Source organism: Xyrauchen texanus, chromosome 26, assembly GCF_025860055.1.
Source record: "Xyrauchen texanus isolate HMW12.3.18 chromosome 26, RBS_HiC_50CHRs, whole genome shotgun sequence".
NCBI classification, from domain to species: domain Eukaryota; kingdom Metazoa; phylum Chordata; class Actinopteri; order Cypriniformes; family Catostomidae; genus Xyrauchen; species Xyrauchen texanus.
This window is the reverse complement of record NC_068301.1, coordinates 40,428,626-40,452,115: the sequence shown is the minus strand read 5'-3', so window position 1 is coordinate 40,452,115 and position 23,490 is coordinate 40,428,626. Positions and strand designations below refer to the sequence as shown.

At 42.9% G+C, this 23,490-nt stretch overlaps 1 protein-coding gene across 5 annotated transcripts in view; it reads left to right on the top strand.

The window, feature by feature from the left end:
- Positions 1-7,142: 7,142 nt before the first annotated feature.
- LOC127619619 (DNA topoisomerase 2-beta-like) overlaps positions 7,143-23,490 on the top strand; it is a 150,078-nt gene continuing 133,730 nt past the window's right edge. For 4 of the 5 annotated variants that reach the window (XR_007967590.1, XR_007967591.1, XM_052092527.1 and 1 more), the window contains exons 1-5: positions 7,143-7,612; positions 8,960-9,154; positions 9,482-9,572; positions 9,985-10,048; positions 17,498-17,643. Coding sequence is in view for 3 of the 5 variants with exons in the window: in XM_052092527.1 (XP_051948487.1) it covers positions 7,571-7,612; positions 8,960-9,154; positions 9,482-9,572; positions 9,985-10,048; positions 17,498-17,643 (538 nt within the window). In the remaining 2 variants the exon portion in view is untranslated. The remainder of the gene's footprint in view (positions 7,613-8,959; positions 9,155-9,481; positions 9,573-9,984; positions 10,049-17,497; positions 17,644-23,490) is intronic. The other variant, XM_052092528.1, reaches the window with a different exon arrangement.

Here is a 23,490-nt window from a genome sequence, read left to right as displayed (position 1 = left end):
ACTTTACGTGTCTGCGGCTCGCCGTTCACTGTGGCCGTAGTTGAGGAGGACCCTGCCACTCCTCCCACAGTGGTGACTTTCCAGTCATCCATGGCGCTTCCTGTCACGCCAGTCCCACCTGTCAGCGAGCTAACCCCCACGCCTGTCGTTGTCCATGAGCCATTGCGGTCAACTTCGTCCGCCCGGAGGAGGAAGAGAAGACGGGCTTCCGCCTCCCGGCCAACGCCTGCCCCGGTCAGTGAGCCTGAGCCCTCGTCAGCCACGGTCAGCGAGCCTGAGCCCTCCTCAGCCACGTTCAGCGAGCCTGGCCCACGTCAGCCATGGTCAGCGAGCCTGACACCACGCCAACCACGCACAGCGGTCCAGCATCGCAAGTCTCATCCGCCCGGAGGAAGAGGAGATGGGGAAAGTCCTCTGCCCTCCAGCCTCCGCCTCCCGCAGCCCCGTCCCCAGAACCCCCCGTGGCTCTGCCCTCAGTGTCCAGCGGACCCAAGCTCACGCATACCATGGTTAACCAGCCAGAGCCTGAAGCCTCAAATATCAGCGAGCCAGTGCCTGTAACCTCAAACGTCAGCGAGCCAGTGCCTGTAACCTCAAACATCAGCGAGCCAGTGCCTGTAGCCTTGACCGTCCCTGAGCCAGCGCCTGTAGCCTCGACCGTCAAAGAGCCAGCGCCAGTAGCCATGACTGTCCAAGAGCCAGCGCCCCCCGAGTCTTCCAGTGCTCCTCCTCCTGAGCCTTCCCGGGCTCCGCCTCTCAAGTCTCTTGAGCCTCCCATGGCTCCGCCTCTCAAGTCTCTCGAGTCTTCCAGGGCTCCTCCTCCCGAGCATCCCAGGGCTCCGCCTCTCAAATCTCTCAAGCCTCCCAGGGCTCCTCCTCTCGAGCCTCCTGAGCCTTCCAGGGCTCCGCCTCCCGAGCCTCCCAGGGCTCCGCCTCTCAAGCCTCTCGAGCCTCCCAGGGCTCCGCCTCTCAAGCCTCCCAGGGCTCCTCCTCCCGAGTCTCCTAGGGCTCTGCCTCCCGAGCATCCTGAGCCTCCTGCGGTGCCACCTGAGCCTCCTACGGCGCCGCCTGAGCCTCCTAGGGCTCCGCCTCCTGAGCACCCTGAGCCTCCCGAGCCTCCTACGGCTCCGCCTCCCGAGCCTCCCTCTGCTCTGCCTCCAGAGCCTCCCATGGCTCCGTCAACCACCGCTCCGCCCCCGGAGCCTCCCTCGGCCCTGCCTACAGAGCCTTCCTCGGCTCCACCTCCAGTGGCTCCCTCAGCTCCGCCTCCCGAGCTTCCCTCGGCTCTGCCTGCGCCTCCTTTGGCGGTGCCACCCAAGTCTTCGACTGCTCCGCCTCTGAAGTCCTCCTTGGCTCAGCCTCACGTGGCTCCGCCAGCTCTCCCAGTGGCCACTCCTCCTCCCAGGCTCCCTAAACCTGTCCCTGCCGATCGATACCTCCCTGGCCTCCTAAACCTGTCCCTGCCCGGTCGACGCCTCCCAGACCACCTAAACCTGTCCCTGCCCGGTCGACACCTCCCTGGGCTCCTAAACCTGTCCCTACCCGGTGGACGCCCCCAGGCCACCTGACCCGTTCCCCGTCTCATACCCCCATGGACTGCCTGTCGGCCCTCTCGGCCTCCCTGGTCTGCCTGTCCGTCCCTTGTGCCTCCGTGGACTGCCTGATTGCCCCTTGTCCCTCCTTGGTCTGTCTCTGTGTCACTTGTCACTCCTTGGTCTGTTTCTGTGTCCCTTGTGCCCCCTTTTGTCTGTCTGTTCTCCCCCTCTTCTAGCCCCTCTCTTCTGGAACATTTTGGTCTTTTTATTTTTGTGTTTCCTTCGACCGTCTGGAATACGGTCCTTTTGAGGGGGGGCTATGTTACGATCCCGTGTTGTCTGCCCCATGTTTTCTGTTTCACTCGTCACTGATCACATTCCATGTCATGTTTTCCTTGTTGTCCGCCCCGTGTTTTTCACTAGTCCTTGTCAAAGGCACTACAATTCCCACAATTCCCGGCCTCCTTCACTGCCTGCACTCATCATTGTTCTCACCTGTGTCTCGTTTAGTCTTCATTGTGTCTGTGTATTTAACCCTGTTTGTTCCTCTTTCAATTGTCGTTCGTTGATGATTGTTGGTAGATGTTTGAATGTTTACGCTCCTATGTTTTGCCTACCTTGCCTGTCTTCCCGTGTTCGTTCCAGCCGTGTGTTTCCCTAGTTCCGTGTTCCTCCGTTGTGCTCGTGTTTTTGTTTCAGTTTTGTCCCCCTGTGGATGTTTTCTTTTGTTCCTGTTTATTTTGTATTCACCTTCATTGATAAAATAAAACCGCACGTAGATCCAGCCCCTTGTCTGTCTCCTCCTGCATTCTTCATAACAGTCATCTAGATGAAAAACTTTTTGATCAGGAGGATGTAATACAATTTGGTGTGGGGTATATGCAACAGCCACAATTAAAGTAATAAAAGGAACAAGATGTGTGGGCAGACTCAAGGGAAACTGCCTTACAAATTTTGAGAATCAGACTCTAGCTTCCCCTGTAATTAGAATTTATGAAGAACAAACAGCAGCTATAGTGGATTACTTTTGTACTAGAATATGTACTAGAGTTAGACTAGTGCAAGAAGTAACCATGTTAACATGGGACCCCCCAAGAATCTGAAGCCCAGACGGAACCAAGACAAATTGTCCAGAACAAACGTAGAATAAAGAGCGCATACAAACCAGACTCTAATGTTTACTTAGATGCAATTGTACAACCCAGAGGGATACCACAGGAATTTAAAGCTAGAAATTAAATAAAATCAGGCTTTGAATCTATATTCATGTGGATAACACCCAATAAGAATGCAGAATGGAACAATTACATTTATTACTATCAGCAGAGATTCATTAACTACGCTGATGAAGCTTTAAAAGCTTATGAGAACAGTTGGATGCTACAAGCAAAATTACATGGCAGAATAGACAGACACTGAATTAGCTATTGGCAGAGAAAGGAGGTGTCTTTGTAGTGTTTGGAGCTGACTGTTGTAATTATATTCCAAATAATACAGCTCCTGATAGCTCCTTTAGCAAGACCAAGCAAGAAGTTTTATTATTACATATTATTTTGTTTGTTTGAAATGTACACTTTCTAAAAATAAAAGTTATTTTTGCTAGGTTTCAAACATTAGAAAGTAGTCAGATGGTCTATCTAGTAAATAATGGTGGCAAGCTGAAATTATGTAGGATAGCAAGTCCATTGGTTGGAGATAATCAGGTTGTGTGATTTACGGAAGAGATAGTAGAAGTGTATAAAGCTGGAAGTGTGAAACAGTGAAGGCAGAATGGACAGCTGGCCTTCTCAGGTTTATTTGTTGCTCAATAAACTTTTACCTTTGACATCTGGAACCCCTGACTGAGATTTCTTGCAAAAAGAGAAAGAATCTTCAACATTTATCACAACAATAGCTTGTTGAGTTACAGTTGCTATAATGCTGACACAAACACACAGGTGAGAGGCTTCGACCTGTGGCTTACGGGCTACTGTTATGTAATGTGCAAATTTCCCTGTGTTCTCTGATTGTTGGACGTCAATTAGGTGACTTGACACCTCTCTGTAACATATGAGTGAAAGTGTTAGGAGTTAAATAACAACAACAGCAGCCTTTGAGCAGACTATCGTAAACTTACTAACCCCTAATTCACTCTAAGAGCACTTTCACACCACACTGGCTTATGCTTGGCAAGTCATGAGAAGTCAATTGTCAAACAGAACCAAACTTTGAAGTAATGATTCAAGTTATTACTTTGGATTCTTATGCCTACACACTGTGACAAACTGGCACATAGGAAGCATCACACAGGGCACCAAGTAATGTAGTACGCTATGTTCAGGAGCGGGTTTTGTTATTAGCAATAATTAATAATTATCAAAGATAATTATCAATTATTAAAATCAATAGAACATTGGGTAGAATCAATGTTAACTTTTTAATCCTTTAAATCAACAATCAGCAAAGATAATCATCAATTATCAAATTCAATGGAATATTAATTACTATCTAAGATAATCATTAATTATTAAAATCATTGGAACATTGATTAGAATTAACACTAGCTTGTTGATCCTATTGAATTCAACAATCATCAAAGATAATTATCAAAATCAACAGAATATTAATAAGGATTAATATCACCGGGGCACCACCCTGGAATCACGGACTAATAACCAGACAGTATAATAGCCTCAATATTAGATTGTTCTCTTAGGAAAATCGACATCAGGACAACATCAACATTCAAAAGGAAACCATAAAGGCTTGAATCTGAGCACTAACATCCCCTGCCAGCCTTTGTGTATGCAAAACAAACAATAACACTTCTTTTTGAAATATAGCAAAGTTTATTGATGCAGTAATATCAATTAATAATCAATACAATGCATTCAATAAACTTCCGAATTACAACTACCAACTAAACAGGAAGGTATGTGTGTGTGTGTGTGTGTGTGTGTGTCTCCGCTTGTACGATAACTTGGCGACAAAGCTGAGCTTTATCACCAAGTTATCTACTAGCCAAATGTATGTGAGTTATGTGGCTTGCGTGTGTGTGGGGTTAGTACAACACAGAGAGAGAATAAAGTGGTGGCACCGAAGCCAGTTTCACGATAGTGGGAGAGAAGACAGCTGTTAGATTATCACTCAGAGTCATAAGCGGCTCGTAAACCATCCCGTGGTCTTTGGTTCTTTAAAGGATGAACTCATTTTGCCGGTCTCATCCGCGATGGTGTAAATACACAACAGTCCAACATGGTTGGAACGAGAAGTCAGTGTTTCCCAACCACTGTGAATGATTGTCAGGTGTGCTGTGGAAAATATCAAATTCCACAAAATAAATGCATGAAAAAAATTATAATTTCAGGGATCCAAACTCCTCCCCTTTCAGGGAAATTCGCCGTTTTGAAACTATAATCGGTCACTTTTGTGATTGTGAAGAGCAATGATTAATGCGCAGAAGTGACTGATATTTATATGCGTTAAGGGTCATCAAATGACTCATGTCAGCGCTGCAGAAAACATTGAAATCTATGAAGTGACGTCACTTTACACCAAAGTGTTTTTCACACACATGTTTTTGCTTCACCAACAATGTTTGTACTAAGCAACAAGAAATATAAAAAAAATGTCTACATTTGTGAAGAGATATTGAATGTCTCATAATTTCTTTTAATTGAATACTAGGCCTACCTTTTTATTTACGAATATCAGAGTCCCTAGTTATTGAACTAATTTAAATTCACAAAGAAAACGCTTAGACCTAAACATAAACGAGTCCTTTTATTACTTTCTGCTATCAAAGCAACTTCAAGCTTTTTTTCTCTCTTCCATATACATGTTTTCAATGTTTATTGTGAACACCTCCCGCTTTTTGCCAAACTCGTAAAATTGCCCCTCTGTGACGCTTTGAGCAACTCTTGTCATGTGGAGGGCAATACGGCGCTTGACGCTGGGTTCAGCCTCCAGAACCAAATTAAAACTGCCACGAGAAGTCGTCTGTCCAAGGCAAAGACACAAAATCTAATGACAATTGCCTCAGCATCAGTCTCTGATGCGTTTGATAACGCACAGGTGAGCACCCAGTTTATGTCCTATAGGTCTAATGCGGACCAGGAGTTTTGCTCAGTTCATTTTTTTACGTGTTTTGTTCATATTTTAATTTATTTGTTTTTTGTAATATTGCGTTGCTCATATGTCGTGTTTTAGTGGCCTCTGCGGTCACTGCGGGGAAAAAACATTAATCTTCTTCCTGTGGTGTCTCTGTTGTTCATCTGTTCTCTTCATAAATAAATAAATGCATAATCTGCTATATGCTCGTCCTGTAAATTCATGATTAAAAATGAAAATGTGAACGAAAATAAAAGCAATTAAACATGTTATCATTAAAATATGAGAATTAAAATGATGGGTAATAATAGATTATGATGGAATGTTTACGACCCTGTCTGTCGAAATGGCAGACGACGACAAAGTCTAACGCAAATTTGAATTTTGCATAGCTGAATTTCAAACATTACAAGTAAACACACTATCTAAGACAGACAGAAAACATGGACAAGTTCTTGAAAAAGAAAAATATTACATAACGATGGTTAGTCTATGTGGTATACTGGTGTTTCGTAGAATTTCTTAGTCGTAAATCGTGTGCTTTGGCAGAAAGTTGGGAAACACTGCTGTTACAGACACAATGGTGCAAGGCAGAGAGAATGTATTCCTAAGGTATTGAATGGCACAGCCAATAGTTAAAAATTACTACAGCCAATTGTCAAAGTTACTGTATTATGCTTAAACTGTTCTTTTCTATTTACTAAAATGTATACTATAATTCATAATAATATAAATCATAATTAGTTAATAATAAATTAATTTAAATGGTTATTTAAAAAAAAAAATAGACTAACTGGCAGAATGTATCTATCTATCTATCTATCTATCTATCTATCTATCTATCTATCTATCTATCTATCTATCTATCTATCTATCTATCTATCTGTCTGTCTATCTGTCTGTCTGTCTGTCTGTCTGTCTGTCTGTCTGTCTGTCTGTCTGTCTGGCTGTCTGACTTTAATACATCAACAAATCTGTGAATAGTTTAACCTCATTCTGTAACTATTTAGTTCCATTTGAGAATCAATTTGGCTCATTCATTGAAAGTGACCGGTTAAAAAAATAAAATAAAATAATTATAAAAAATATAATCTTACACCAAATCATACGCAAATTGGTCACTTAGTTTTTAATGTGACGCCAACATTTGTGCTGTGCAGTTTGTAACCAACAGAATTTGAAGATCGTCTATGACATCGCACAAGTATATTTTATATCACAATTTATATCATATTTTTTATTTCACAGAAACAGAACTTTAGCACTGAGAAGAATCGATAAAAATAATAAATCAATGCATGAATCATACATAAATAGATTCTTAGTCTGAAAAACATATTTAGAAATTCTGACTTTTTTATTTTGAGAAATTCTGAATTTTTCAGGAAAATTAAAGCACATAATGTCATATTCCAACTATCATATTCTAATTGGTTAAAATACCGGCACCTCGGATTTTCTTGTATACAATTGGTTGGGTGGAGCTTTGGGGGCGTGTTGACGTGCGGATGGTGTAAGCCGGACGGACGCCTCGGGGTGTGTTATTGAGTGAAAATCCTTTTTAACGGGACATAATTCTACTTAGTTAATGGAAATATTAACTTGATTTGTTTGTCTAATTTATTAGCTAATTTTGTCTTAATTAGCATGTAATTACGGTGTTTTTATCACTATTTAATATTAAGGAGCAAGTTAAAAGTCTTAGTGTCGGAGGCCTTGAGCAGTCGCCGGTGGTCGATTTTAACAATAGCCGCGAAACAGTATCTCTGAGCGTGCATACTGCCTTCATGAGACCCGCTCTCAGAAACTCAGCTCTATTGCAGGAATAAATAAACAAAGAAAAGAGACACCACATCAGCCCGGATGGTGCCCTGCGTTTGAGGCGTTTGCTGACTACATATGGACAGTTTCTAATTGTTTTTATTGGCAGACACACACAAAAGAAAATGTCTAACGGTGCAGCGGGAAGCGGTGGCTTAACATGGGTGGTAAGTCATAAATGATTATTAACATGATAGTTTATGCGTTATTACATGCACACGTTGACTATGAATAATTATATCCACGGTGTGTTGACTGCACACATGTGCTTTAGTCTTTTAGCTATATGATTCATCAAGCCCAGTAGAAATTAACTCATACGCTCATCAGCATTCATTTATGACTCAAGTGACGCACAATATATCAATTTAAACATTATCACTACACATTTAATAATTATGTTTTGGTATGATGATGATTTGTAAAGCTCTTGATGGTGATGTAGAGGAAAGTTATTTTGTGTTTGATTCACGATAGCTTTGAATGACTGATTTTTCACTGATTTTACCTTTTTACCGTTTGAGTCAAACTCACTGTTGAAATGTTTATATAGAGAGATTGTGCGTTTATTTCTCCCAAGACCCTTACAAGTCTTTAAAGATTATTATGTGAGCTAGAGTTGATGGTTTGATCTGCATTTAAACCACTCAACGCCAAAACAAAAAGTGAAGCCGGTGGTGAGATACATTGGGTTCTGTTAATGCTGATCCCAGACCAGTACTAACGAATTAAGTTACTATGAGCTTACATTACAGATCAAAACAGGTATATGATGTGTAGAGTTGGAAAACCAACCTTCTGTCTAATATAGGAGGATGACGTCAGTGCACATAGTAAACATGACCTTTCACCAAAAGATGCATAGTGTCACATTAGTAATCGGATAATCCCTCATTAGTTACATGTAGGTCTGATTTAAGAAAGACTTTGTATTTACGTAGTTCTAATGAACAGTTATGAAAAGTTATGTCTGCTAATGTAAAGGATGCAGGTTTAAGCACAAGAAAGTGTTTTCCATGTGTTTAAATGAGAATACTGTCTCATAGTATTCACATTGAGCATAAAACTACAGCTAATAAGCAACTTAATAAATGTTAACATTTTTATAAACAAAAATGAATGTAGCCTTGGAAGTGTAACTGGCACTGACATTACCAACATTAGGGACACTTTTATTGTTCTTTGAAAAAATACATACCGGTATATTTTTTTCTCAATATATGTGAATAAGTTGAAGTAAGAGTATCCATTGCACAAATGTATTTTTAATTGCATTTCCAAACTTATTTACTTATAACACTCATAAATTAGGCAGTCTTGGTTTACCTGAACACTTTTCCAGCTTGATTTTGATTAATTATTATTATTGATTCACTGATGATTTAAATCACATCAATTCCGTAGAATAATTCAGACATGAAAGAGTAAAGATAACTAGAGCAAACAATTTTTAAGTATTCATTTGATAGCCATATAGAAGTTTAACAGAGTTGCACGGATGTATCTAACAACAGACCCTCTTTGACAAGAACAATGGCGTGAAGAAAGAGGAGCTGAACGGCCGGGGAGATGCAGGCAAGAGTGAGGCGGGGAAGAAAGAGACTTCTAAGAAGATGTCAGTGGAGAGGATTTACCAGAAGAAGACTCAACTGGAGCACATCCTCCTGCGACCAGACACATACATCGGCTCGGTGGAACCCGTCACTCAGGTGAGAGCAAACACAGATTTAACCTGGAAACTATGGCAGGTACCAAGATCAAGATTAGGGATCCAGTCAATGATTTAGATGCTATTCATAAAAATGTGAAACCAACCTTTTGAATCAAAATCTGCAGTCTGTTCGAGACAAAAATGAGTAGCCCATAATTTGTTGATTGTAGTGGAGTTGCTAAAGTATGCATTTGGAATTCACTTGATGCTTGTACCGTTATGGTTTCAATCGCAAATAATTTGTTTGATTTATGCCTTTAAGCATGACTGTTTCAGTACTGTGAAACAACTGTACATAAAATTGAAACGATTGTGTGTTTTCCAGCAAATGTGGGTTTTTGATGAAGAAATTGGTATGAACTTGCGGGAGATCACATTTGTCCCTGGATTATATAAAATCTTTGATGAGATTCTCGGTAAGATTACTCCTTATGTTGCACTCAATGACTGAATACCTTGTTTCTCAAAAATGCTATTTTGTTCAGAACCAGTTATTGATCATTTGTATTGCATGACATTTGGCATGCTGTAAATTAGTTTTTTATCTGAAGATGGATATTAAAAGGACAATTAATGTGGGAAATATTTTCCAGAGTTGCTTAAAACCATTCTAGAGAATTGTAAATAGTACACAGATTATGTCTGCCTTATGTCATACAGTGTTTTAGTGTTTTCTTAAAAAACTGTATTAATATTTGTATTAAAAGTATTTTAGTAACTACTAGTAGTAACAATATTGCTGATATATATCTGTTCAAATAAAAGCTGTCTGAATGATAAATGTCTGTCAAGTTTAATGCTGTAACATATGACTTTCTGTGTCAACAGTCAATGCAGCTGATAACAAACAGAGAGACAAGAACATGACCACCATCAAAATCAACATCGACCCGTGAGTACTGCCGTAACATTCTTATTCACAATTGCTGTAAAGGCCGGTTTATACTTCTGCATCAAACCTACACATAGTGTAGGTTTACGTTTATAATTCTGTGCCATTTTGCAAGTACACAGCCTATGTGTTAGTGTATTGAGAGGACATGCCTTCATTTCTGAAATCATTTATTTCATAAATAAACAAAAGCAATGTGTTTAATGGATTTCAAATTATTTGTCAAATTATTGTGCCACTAAAAATGAATTTATCAAAGTATGTGAACAATTTAAGATTTAGGTAAATATGATATATTGTACATGTTGTCTGCCAAATGAGAAAATAAGTAATGGATATACTGTATGCCAGGGCTAGTCTACTGGTGGCCTGCGGGTCAAATCCGGCCACCAATCATCTTTGTCTGGATCTCCGATTGATTTTTTTATCAAATTTCTCACCATCTGAAATATCAGAGTGCTTTCTGTTCAAAACTCAACTTTCATAGGTGCAAGCCTCAGCAGTCAGCGATGAGTTTAACAACGCTCATTGGCACGTGCAACAGCATACAGCCGTCATCGGTTTTTCATACAGGAGCGCTCATTTAACCTTTTCTGGCAATAGTTTAGTTACACTGCTTTGTTAAAGATGGATCACACTGTTTAGGTGAGCATTTGATAGCGTCTTTTTCAATCAAATATATTTATATAAAATGGTTTGGTTGTGTGGAGTGCGGTCAAATCTACAGATTAACACCGCAGTTGTGACAGAAATGTTGTCAGCATAGATGCACATTAGGCAACAAAAGCAATCGATTATGAAAACTGAACTTTCAAAGAAAATGCGCTGAAAGGTTTGATTTTATTGACTATTCTTGAAGTGTCAAACAATCATGTCTCATCTGTTCAGGGTCTGTAGGGCTCGTAAAAAAAGTGATAACGTGAAACTGAACCTGCAAATATCCTGATAATATTTGGTTCATACAGCTGTGATTAAGCCTTCTCAATTATGAACAACATCAACTCAGTTTGTTCTTCTTTTGCCAATGATAGATAAATCATCTAGGTTACTGTTGTAACTAGAGGTCGACAGATTTGGCGATATGTGCTTGTTTTTAACCTCTTATTTGAACCTTTTATTTGAAATATAAAATGTTACACAAATAATTAATTAAGATAGACAAAGTTTCTCAACAAATACATTTATTGAACACTTGACCAATCTGCACTTGTACACTTAAATTAAAAATGTATAATGTAAAAACATATTGTATATGTTTTTACAGGTGTTACGAACTGCTCCGAGACACGAAGGTTGACATCCAAATGCAGCTTTAATTTAGGGGCAATCCAGACACGTAATCCAATATTCAGAGCATCCAAGAGAAGCACAGGCATAACTAGGGATGGGTATCGTTAAGATTTTAATGGTATTACTACTCTTACCGATACTGCTTATCGATCCGGTACTTTAACGGTATTCTTAACGGTTCTTTTTGTTATATATATATATATATATATATATATATATATATATATATATATATATATATATATATATTACACAAAGATAAACGTTATATAGGCACAGTGATTTAATTTCAGGAAGGTCTACTAACATTACTGTTCAGGTGTGGTCTAAAAAGAAATCTAATAAAGTAATCAATTGTAAAATAACACTGCATAGTTTATCATAGATAGATTAATGCTTATTAATGCAGAAGTTATTAATTCAAGAGCTGTAAGTGATTTTCTCTTTGGCTTTTGTTGTTTGATTCGCAGTAATGGCTCAATCGTCAGCATGTTTATTAGACAGCTTCCCCTTTAAGACCGAGTGCTAATAGGCTCCTGATGCAGCATATTTTCTTCCATCTATTTCCATAACTACGTCCATTTAAGACATAGACATATTTTTGTGTATATTTGATGGAGTGGTGGTGGCGTAGTGGCTAAAGCACAGGGCTGTTAATCAGAAGTTCACAAGTTCTAACCCCACGGCCACCACCATTGTGTCCTTGAGCAAGGCACTTAACTTCAGGTTGCTCCAGGGGTATTGTCCCTGTAATAATTGCACTGTAAGTTGCTTTGGATAAAAGCGTCTGCCAAATGCATAAATGTAAATTTGATCGTTTAGGCACGCACATGAATCCAAAGTAGACTTTGCTTGTCTCTTTGTGGTCTGTTTCGGAGCGCGCGCCGCCTTGGGAACGGTATCTCTTGCGCTCTTTTTATTATTAAACGCGTCCCGCAATTTAGCAACAGTAGCTAGACTGCATGTTACAACAATCACCGATCGTGCAGATTCTGACGTTAAGTTTGAGTTTTAGGGAGAAATGTCAGTGCACCGCTGTGAAGGGAAGGAAGTTGTGCTAGACAGAATGTGGCTTATGTATAAATATTCTTTTTATAATCTTTGGAAGGTGAAATCTAAAATAAAATCAGGCTAATAATCACAGATCTCAACCAGGCTATGTTTGAATGTTTAGTTCTGTCACTCATTTAGCAGGGCTCTTGTTGTGCTCGCTGTGGCACCGCGATATATATATATATATATATATATCTCTATCTATCTATCTATCTATCTATCTATCTATCTATCTATCGCTCTCTCTCTCTCTCTCTCTCTGTCTGACTGCGAATAGCTAAATTGCATCACAGACAAATGGTTTCATATTATTATACATAGAAATGGCTGGCGAGATAAAATAACTTTCTCTTTATAGCAATAATAAATGTATTTTCTTAATTTCTCCAGTACCGACAGCAGAACTGATAAGGTCCGAGCTTACCAAAGCCAGTCCTTCACTAGCCTATAGAGCGTTGGTATCTTTTTTATTACATATTTCTCTGCATTGAGTGACAACCCTCTCAAATATAAGACACACAAACAGAACGAATAAAAGTCTCAGATTCACTGTCTGTAATTGCAAAATTCTTGCTTACTTATTGTGACATGATAGCAACCCTTCTGCGGTGATAATGCAACTTCAACTACGCTATCAATATCCAAAGTAGCCGAACGTCATGTCGAGTTTTTTCTCGAAGTTGGCAGTAACATAGCAAAAGTTTTAAATTAAATATAAGGAGTTATACGAATTTAATCCTTACCGTTTTCTCCAAGGAACTTAGCTCCTTCCTTAGGCACTGGATGAGGTCTGCTCACTCTGCTGGAAAATGACTCTAGGGGCAGCATGCGTCGAACACGTGTTCCACAACAACACTAGGCTGCCCACAGATGTGCCTGCCTAATAATCGGCTTGATATACTTGGATATTGGCCGATGCCGATTATGTTAAAAAATGCTAAAAATCGGCCTGTCCGGCTGCGCTGTAGGCTTTGGAGGTCAGTGACGACGTCATCCTACAGGCCCCTGGAGGGGAGCACTGGGCGATGCAGGACACAGGTGGATCGCAACAGCTCTGTCCACCTGGGGGACCGCGAAGTACCTGTGGACCTCTCCGCCGTCGAGGGTAGTGAGAGCGGATGAGCGACGGGTCGATTATGGGCAGTAAAAAGTGCCCTCCACGACCTCGTCAGCTCATCATGCACTTCCGGGAAGAAAGGAACCGGGGGTGTCGTGGCTGTGAGCGGCGTCCATACCCGAGGAACCAATCATCCAGCCGCGAAGGCTGTGGGGAGGACGGAGGGTTCCAGTCCAACCCCACACTGAAGGCAGCCCGGGCAAGCTTGTCGGCCATCTGGGCGTCAGCCTCTGACTGGGCATGCTGACCCAAGGGGTCTCTCTTGGGAGCCTCGTGCATCTCTGAACTTGAGAAAAGGCCAATGAGAAATTGGCAGACAGAATTTGCATTTCCTGCCCCCGGACATACGGGTATAAAGGGAGGGAAATGCGTCTGTTCATTCAGAAATTTTCTTCGGATTCAACCGGTTGTGTGAGCAGCGAGCTGCGATTCACAAAACTGTTCACCTCAATCATCTTTAACTCAAAAAAAAAAAAAACTCTCTTATTAATAATGCTGCGTATTGTCTTCACGATAAGAAATGCACAGTGACATATTTTATGATTCGATAAGTTGCGAGCCATCGCGTTATAATCTAGCTTTAGCAAGTGCAGGCTTGAGGTACGAGCATCCCCGCGACAGAGTGTGTATCAGCCGGGTGCAGTTTCCATCTCTCCCCCTTAGATCGGGACATTCGCGCAACTCATAGAAGAGGCGCTGACCGCACAGAGAAATGGGGAGTCAGAGTTTGTAGTTAATTACAGGACCTGCTTCTGTATTATTTGAAATTTAATAAAGCTATAACACATTAAAAATGCATTTAAGATGTAACACTGGGGTGTTTCCTTTAAAGAGCTCCGACTCCACTTGACTGTGAGCTGTGTAATAATTCATCCACTCCTCAGTCTGGCGTGAACTGCAGTGCTGCTCTCGTGCATCATCATTAGAGTTTAATGTGATCCCATGTATGTTACATGAGATCAAACGACTATTCGACAATAACTAAGTTTCCATCCAAGGTTTTTTGCTAAAAAAGTTTAAGCGCATCAAAATCTGATGGAAAAAAGCTGATGGAAGCGCACATTATCGCTAAAATGTCACAAATGTCGACATATTTTTCCGTTAAACTCAAGCGCATAAACTATGTCGATACATCAAATGTAGCGGAAAAAAATGGCTTGGAAAAACTTTTTGTCGATAAAATTGGCATTAACGGAGTTTGCACCAATCGTTAGCCTGTGTTAATCATGACGACTGTATTGAAAGCCAATTTATTGTACGTGATTATGGATTGATCTTTACGGCATATAGAGCCGATCTGCAAACGTGATACTTCCAGTGCCAATAAAAATATCTCGTGCACATTGAACAAATTAATGGCCACTGTTTGGGATTAATTTAATCATGGCATGGTAATCTGTTTATTTATTAAAGTTGCTTTTCCACACCATTAAAAAAAATAGATGGCAGTCACGGAATTAGCCCACAGTACAAAAAACATAACGTTTCTGTGCATAAAGATGTTTTAAATTAAGAATAAATACACAATACTAGGTGAAAAGCGTCACTTTTTTTTTGTGGAAAACTTACAGCCCAATTCTATTATATTATTGTTAGTCTACTTTTAAAAAAATGGCAAATCCCCTGTATTAAATTAAATAAATTACCAATTGAAAAAAGCATTAAATTAAAAAAATTAATTACCAAACGGAAAAAAATCTAAGATTTTTAGACCTATATATGCCTTTTCTTTCCTCAAACTTAAATGAACCGTACGTACCCTTTAATGTAGACGAATAAAGTCGGCTGAACGTTCTCAGAATTTTCTTTTTGTATGTACATTTTCAAGACTATAAACTATCAGAACTATTTGTACACTTTCAGAAAACAAGCTTTTGAACATTTTAAAACATTTAAATATTTTATATCTAACACTCTTTACCTCAGATTGCATTTACTGCTTCTTCAGAAAATATAAATTTGCATTTTGAAGCTAAAATACATTTTAGATGATTATCAAGTTCAGTTGGTCATTAAAAGTTGATGGAGAAATATGCGGGACATAATGCAGTTGTGACGGCGATGCTTTTGATTAGATGATTGTTCAAAATATTGAATATCAGGAATGTATCATATTTAAACCCTGATATTACACTGCATAATTTTTTTTCTTTAATAGCTGTGCCCACAGCATATACACATCGATGGATGGTCCTTATACTGAGACAGAAAGTTTCCGCCACTACTTGGTGCCGCCCCGCCATCGAGGGTAGTGAGAGCGGATGAACGAGGAGGTCGGTTGTGGGCAGTGAAAGGTGTCCTCCACGACCTGAGGCAGGTGGAGTGAGAGCTGAGGCAGGTCGATTGATATCTGAGTGAGAGCTGAGGCAGGTGGAGTGAGAGCTGAGGCAGGTGGAGTGATATCCGAGTGAGAGCTGAGGCAGATCGAGTGAGAGCTGAGGCAGGTCGAGTGATATCTGAGTGAGAGCTGAGGCAGGTGGAGTGAGAGCTGAGGCAGGTGGAGTGATATCCGAGTGAGAGCTGAGGCAGGTGGAGTGATATCCGAGTGAGAGCTGAGGCAGGTGGAGTGAGAGCTGTGGCAGGTGGAGTGATATCCGAGTGAGAGCTGAGGCAGGTGGAGTGAGAGCTGAGGCAGGTCGAGTGATATCCGAGTGAGAGCTGAGGCAGGTGGAGTGAGAGCTGAGGCAGGTCGAGTGATATCCGAGTGAGAGCTGTGGCAGGTGGAGTGAGAGCTGTGGCAGGTGGAGTGAGAGCTGTGGCAGGTGGAGTGAGAGCTGAGGCAGGTGGAGTGATATCCGAGTGAAAGCTGTGGCAGGTGGAGTGAGAGCTGAGGCAGGTGGAGTGAGATCTGAGGCAGGTGGAGTGAGAGCCGAGGCAGGTGGAGTGAGAACTCTTTTAAGTTTGAGTTTCCCATGTTATAATGAGTGTAATGAGTAATTGTAACGGTCGTTCAATGCAAGTGAATGGGTCATAATGGCACCCGCCCCTTAGACATTGTATTTTGAGATTATTTTCGGCTCAGTTTTTGTGTTTAAATAGTGAAAAGGCTCCACATATGTCTTGTAATATGTTTTTTAAAATTTAATTCACAAGTTTTCAGTGGTTATTTCTTGTAATGTAAGATCTCAATACTAACTGTTGTACAGGGACATCAACGTTACAGAGTTTTACATACATCAAGCACAGTTATATTTTAGCATTGTTCACAGAAAAAAACAACTACAAATGGCTAACTTTGTGTGTCATCATTTAATATTAAAGCATTTGACTGAATTTTATGGTAATCCATTACCAGAGGTACTGTAGAATGGTGAAGTTTTATAGAAAGTGATATTACAGAGTGATATATCTGTTGAATATGCTTTTATTATTAAGAAGACATATTTTTCACATTAAGAGGAAAAAATAAATAAATTAGTTTTATAAAGACACTGACAAGCCTCACCTGAAGAAAGCTACTAATTTGTGTATTGTCTACTTTTCTCCTGATTTATAAGGCAAAAATTAAACTGTCACTAAGGTCCTATACATGGGACCTGTAACATTCATGCTTTCCTTGTGTTTTCTGAAATTTTCACGGTTTATTATCATACAGTAACACAATGACATAGTGATTGATGTATGTTGTCATAAAATCAGAGACCCTGCCCTTGAAATCTGAACCCAGGTAATCACAGGAGATGCATTTATGCGACCAGGTGTAAACAGCAATAGGTGTCGTCTGACCATATGCGATCGGATCACCCCAGACACATCTTAATACAAGGTGTAAATTGGGCCTAATTGTTTTACATTTGTGTATGTCTCTCTCACTGCGATTCCCTTCTTTTTTATACCACAGGTTCATATTGAGGGGGTTTGAAGTATATTCAGATTTTTATAATAATGTAGAAATGACCTGATGTTGTTTGAGTCATTGATTTATATTTGTATATTTATCTGTCTCTCTGTATTTTGTTAGGCTAACCTTTCTTTCACCGTTCTGACAGGGAATCAAACACCATCTCAGTGTGGAATAATGGGAAGGGGATTCCAGTGGTGGAACACAAAGATGAGAAGATGTACGTGCCGGCATTGATCTTTGGACATCTCCTCACTTCCAGCAACTATAATGACAATGAGAAGAAAGTCACAGGTAATGCATACATATATTCAAGTTTCATGAAACTCTGCTAGTTCAGCACCAGTTGTTCACACTTCAGACTTAAAAAAAGGCTCAAGAAATGGGTTTGAAAAGATGTAAAAAGGTGGGTGGGTAGTAGGGGTCTAATGGTTCAAAATTCTCATGGTTCAGTTTGTATCACGGTTTTAGGGTTTGGTACAGTTCGGTATGTGCTATGTTCAGGAAAAAATATATTACTGCCAAATCCACAGTAAGAGTACTCTATTTGGTAAACACTTCAACAAGTTTGCCCTTAATAAAAATGGTATCTGTAGTAAAATCATATTAACCACAAAATCAACATGGTTACAATATATAGTAAAATCATGTACTGCAGTTATAAAACCATGGTTATGTATATCATAGTCATTATTTCTGCTAAGAAAACCATGATGACAGCAGCATTATTACAGTCATGGTTACTACAATATTACTATAGGAAAACCATGGTTAATTTTCATTAGGGTCCTTAAAAAAACCTTTTCTCTTATTACTTGATCAACATTTTAACATTATACCTGCACTATTAAATATGTAACAAACAAAGTGCATTTTAAACACAACTCAACATATATTTAACATTCGGATGCTGTGGCCTACATCTCCATTGTAGGAATAACCTATTAAAATGGAAATGAGAAGGGATTTTGTAACTCGGCTTGAGTGTTTTAATCATACGCTGATATCCCACATCTTCATCAATGGAGAAGGGCAACATATCGTCGGTAATGAACAGGCCAAGGGCTTTAGTTATTGTTTCATATCTGTCAGAATTAGCTCTGAATGCTTGCTTTAAAACAGAATGGAGTTTGTGCAGTTTCAGCTGACCTCTGTTTGCGGCTTGCGCTATCTTTCCCTGGGGGATGTCGGCGTAAATTATTAATCATATCGATGTATTACCAGTATACAACACTCACGTTAACGATGTTTGCAAACAGTACCTGATTTGTAAATGTTTTTTAACCATTGCTGTTGCAATTTTCCAAACAGAAGAATTGATTAACACAGGGGCTTCTCTTTCAGAGGCTTGTTATCTCTGCTTGACATTTTCAACTACACACAACACGTGCGGAACTGTGATGTCACCAAGTTGACCCATGTGAAAACAGGCAGATTTTATCCATTTACAGATCATTCAGGGGTTTTAGCTTTGGTTGGTACTGTGCTTGTCTTTTTGACGCTTTGTTTTCTTCGCCTACACCTTGTGCTTCAGATGCTTCATTAAACTTCAGGTAAACCGCGGTGCCAATGCTTATCGAACTGTGGGTAGCGAACCATGTGGTTCGGTTTTTTACTGAGAACCATTACACCCCTAGAGGGTAGTGGGGGGGGTCAAACACAGCAACTCACTCACTCACTTTCACAACACACTCACGTCAGAAATGGCTGAACATAATAATGTGAGTGGGTATGAACGTATGAAGATTGAAGACGATAGAAATGTTTGCAAATCAAAGATTTGGGTGTTTTGTTCAAACTTTTGAGAATTAAGTTAGAGCAGGCATTGCCACCAAATCCAAGACTGCTAAGAGACCTAAAATAAATTCTTAGATATTCATTCTTACAAGGAATGTTTTGGGTTTAATGCAAGTTAAACTCTATTGAGAGTGTTTGTGGCATAATGTTGATTACCACATAATTTAGACTCATCCCTCTTGAAAAAAAAAAAAAATATATATGTATATAAAAATTCTGTACAGTAAGACTATAATGAACCCGACCCCAACCTCATCACTGAGTTCCACAGGATCAACCCAGAGAAACCGCCCCCCCCACACCGAGGTAGACCCCGACGTCGATCGCACCCTCGCTTCAGGAGCCTCTCACAGGAGGGGGGCTCTGTCACGAACGCCGGTGAAGGCGCCTCCTCAACCGGCCACCGGAGATCTAATTCACCCGAGTTCTAACCTCTAACCACACTTCCCATAACCCCACATACCTGGCTCGATTGCACGCAGCTGTTCCCCATTATCGCCACGCTATTTAAATCACGCGTGTCTGTGCCTTCACTGCAAAGTCTTGTTTGTTTCGGCTGCATTACTGAGCGTTTACTTATCAACTTGCTATTAGATCTCCTGTGTTCTTACCCTGCCTGTCTATGACCACGATTGCCTGCCGCCAGCCCTTGTTACCTACGCCTGTCCACCCGTCTTCTATATCTGCTGCCTGCCTCGATCCACTGCCTTCCTGACCACGAACTCGATCGCCTCTAACACACCAGTCTGCCCCATATCTGAACCTTGCCTGTTTGTTGAACTTAACCATGTCTCTAAATAAAAGACTGCTCATGGATCCCAATCAACCTGAGTCTGCGTTACAGAAGACTTAGCCACTCACCGATCCAGCAGTCTTTTCCCGGGTGTCGGAAGAACTCTCCGCCCAAGCGAACCTGTTGGCCTCCCATCAGCATCAACTCAGCCGTCTCACTTCACTGATGGAAGAGGTAATGAGGTCCATCCAAGGGCTGCAGCACCCCGCACCCCAGCCCGTGCCCACAGCGCCTCCCACTAGCCAAACTCCCGCTGTTCAGTCTTTCCTCGGCGCTACCGCCGCCCACCGACTAGCACTGCCCGAGAAATTTGGCGGTAAGCCCGCCGAATGCAAAGGGTTCATTATGCAGTGCTCCATTTACCTCTCCCAGCAGCCAGCCTTTTACACACGAAGATCCTCTTTGTGTGTTCCCTGCTCACGGGAAGAGTGCGCGAATGGGTCACCGCCGTTTGGACCAACCAGGACTTGAGTCAGATCTCCTTCGATTCCTTCAGGCAACGCCTGTCTGAGGTTTTCGACCACCCAGAGAGTGGTAAGAGCGCGGGTGAGCAACTATTAACACTCCGTCAGGGAAACCGGACAGCGGCGGATTTTGCTCTGTCCTTCCGCACCCTCGCCACGCAGACTGTCTGGGTTGAAGACACGCTCAAGCTGCTCTTCCGTCAGGGACTGAACGAGGAAGTGCAGTCCAAGCTAGCCTGTCGCGATGAGGGCGTATCGCTCAGTCAGTTCATCACCCTGGCGATCCGCATCGACAACCTCCTTCGCTCCAGGCGACCTACCCAGGGGGCCAAACCCTCCGTCCCAATGCATCTCCCCTGTGAAAGTGTCGAACCCATGCAAATTGGTCAGGCACACCTCACTCAAGAGGAGCGTAATCGCCGCATCACCAATCACCTCTGCCTCTACTGCGGCCAGGCCGGTCATCTGCGAGCCAACTGCCCGACTCGACCCTCTCCATCACATCGGTGCGAGGTGAGTTCACTAGCCTCATCCACACCACCCACAGCCTGTCTCGAAGTGCCCGTTAGGCTCACGTGCCAGTCTGTCGGTACCGACACCAGGGCTCTGATAGATTCGGGGGCAGCGGGTAACTTTATCGACGAAGCTGTGGTCCAATCACATAAGATTCCTCTGACCTCCTGTGATCCTCCCTTAACAGTGGCAGCACTAGATGGGCGCCTGCTGGGAACCGGCCAAGTCCTTCTCTCCACCACCATCATCACTCTGTGAGTCGGGGCGCTGCATACCGAAAATACTCGTTTTTTTTTTATCATCCACTCCCCTCACAACCCGGTCATCCCTGGTTACGTGAACACGACCCACTAATCTCCTGGCGGGACAACCAGATCACGCGATGGGGCTCAAGCTGCACTTCCAGATGCCTCGAGGCCGTCAACCCGACCACCGTGGGCACTACTAAGGTCCTGAGGGAGCCAGATGACTCTCCTTCAATACCTCCCGAGTACGCCGACCTCAGCGAGGCGTTTAGTAAGTCCAAAGCGTCGCAGCTACCGCCCCACCGCTCAAGTGACTGTGCCATTGAACTCACCCCCGGCGCCTCACCACCCAGAGGCCGGATCTTCCCTTTGTCGGAGCCGGAGTCGGATGCCATGAAACGCTACATCGAGGAGGAGCAGGCAAAGGGATTCATCCGCCAGTCTACTTCACCAGCTGCCGCCGGGTTCTTCTTCCGGTACCCCCTTCCTCTAGTCCCAGCGGTGCTTGAGCAGCTCAGAACCGCTAAAATCTACACCAAGCTCGACCTGCGCAGCACGTATAACCTGATCCGCACGAGTGGAAGACGGCCTTCTCAACCACCAGTGGGCACTATGAATACCTTGTGATGCCGTTCTGCCTGTCCAACAGTCCCTCGGTGTTCCAATCCTTCATTAACGACCTCTTCAGGGACATGCTGATCGTCTACATCGACGACATTCTTGTCTACTCCAACTCGCCGGATGAACACGTCACCCAGGTCAGGGCAGTCCTGAAGCGGCTCATTAAAGCGGAGAAGTGCGAGTTCCATCTGACCTCAGTCTCCTTCCTTGGGTATATCATTAGTCCAGAAGGTGTGGCCATGGACGAAAGCAAAGTACACACTGTCCTGAACTGGCCACAGCCGAACACACTAAAGGAGCTCCAACGCTTTTTGGGATTCGCCAACTTCTACCGACGCTTCATTCGGAACTACAGCACAGTTGCCGCACTGCTCACCTCCATGGTAAAGGCAGGCCAAACCAAGCCCCACTGGACCACCGATGCCCTACAGACTTTACTGAAGGAGCGTTTCACCTCCGCTCCCATCCTGCACCATCCAGACCCCAACGTTCCTTTCGTCGCAGAGGTTGACGCCTCCAACACTGGCGTTGGCGCCATCCTCTGTCAGCGCCAGGGAAATCCCCCAAGCTGTTCCCATGCGACTTCTACTCACGCAAACTCTCGCCGGCCGAACGTAACTACGACGTGGGCAATCGCGAGCTATTGGCCATGAAAGCAGCCTTCAAGGAGTGGCGTCACTGGTTGGAAGGAGCCAGACACCCCTTCCTCGTCCTCACAGACCACCGTAACCTGGAATACCTGCGCTCGGCTAAAAGACTCAACCCTAGACAAGCCAGGTGGGCACTATTCTTCACACGGTTCAACTTCACTATCTCATACCTCCCCGGATCAAAGAATATCAAGGCCGACTCGCTCTCCCGACAGCACGACTCCACCCCTCCGAGCCCCACCTCCGAGCCCATCATCTCGCCTGCGCTGCTCTTCACCCCTGTCCAGTGGGACATCATGACGGAAATCTCCCAAGCCCACGCGACTAACCCACCCCCACCCGGCTGTCCGCCCAATCGGACGTTTGTGTCCCCGGGTCTGCGGGAGAGGGTAATTCGTTGGGTGCACTCCTCCACGAGCTCGGGCCACCCAGGTATCTCCTCCACAGTGCACCTGCTACGTAACCGGTTCTGGTGGGAAACCCTGCAGACTGACACGGCCGCCTTCGTGAACGGTTGTCAAACCTGCAACATGGCCAAGACCCCGAGACACCTCCCAGCCGGCCTGCTTCAGCCCCTGCCCATACCTCAGCGGCCCTGGTCCCATATCACCATCGACTTCGTGACCGATCTACCGCCTTCTCAGGGGTACACCACCGTTCTCACCGTCGTAGACTGGTTCTCAAAGGGGTGCCGCCTAATTCCACTAGTGAAACTCCTGTCAGCTATCGAAACCGCCGAACACCTCCTCCACTACGTCTTTTGCTACTACGGGCTTCCCGAAGACATCGTCTTGGACCGTGGACCTCAATTCACCTCCAGGATTTGGGCAGCCTTCTTCCGTCTGCTAAACATCAGCGTCAGTCTCTCCTCTGGATATCACCCCCAGTCGTATGGCCAGATGGAACAACTGAACCAGGAAATTATCAAATTCCTGCGCATCTTCTGCCAAGCAAACTAAGCCGACTGGAGCCGTTTTCTTCCCTGGGCCGAGTACGCACAGAACTCCATCCGCAAGCCCTCCACTAACCTAACCCCCTTCCAGTGCGTACTAGGGTTC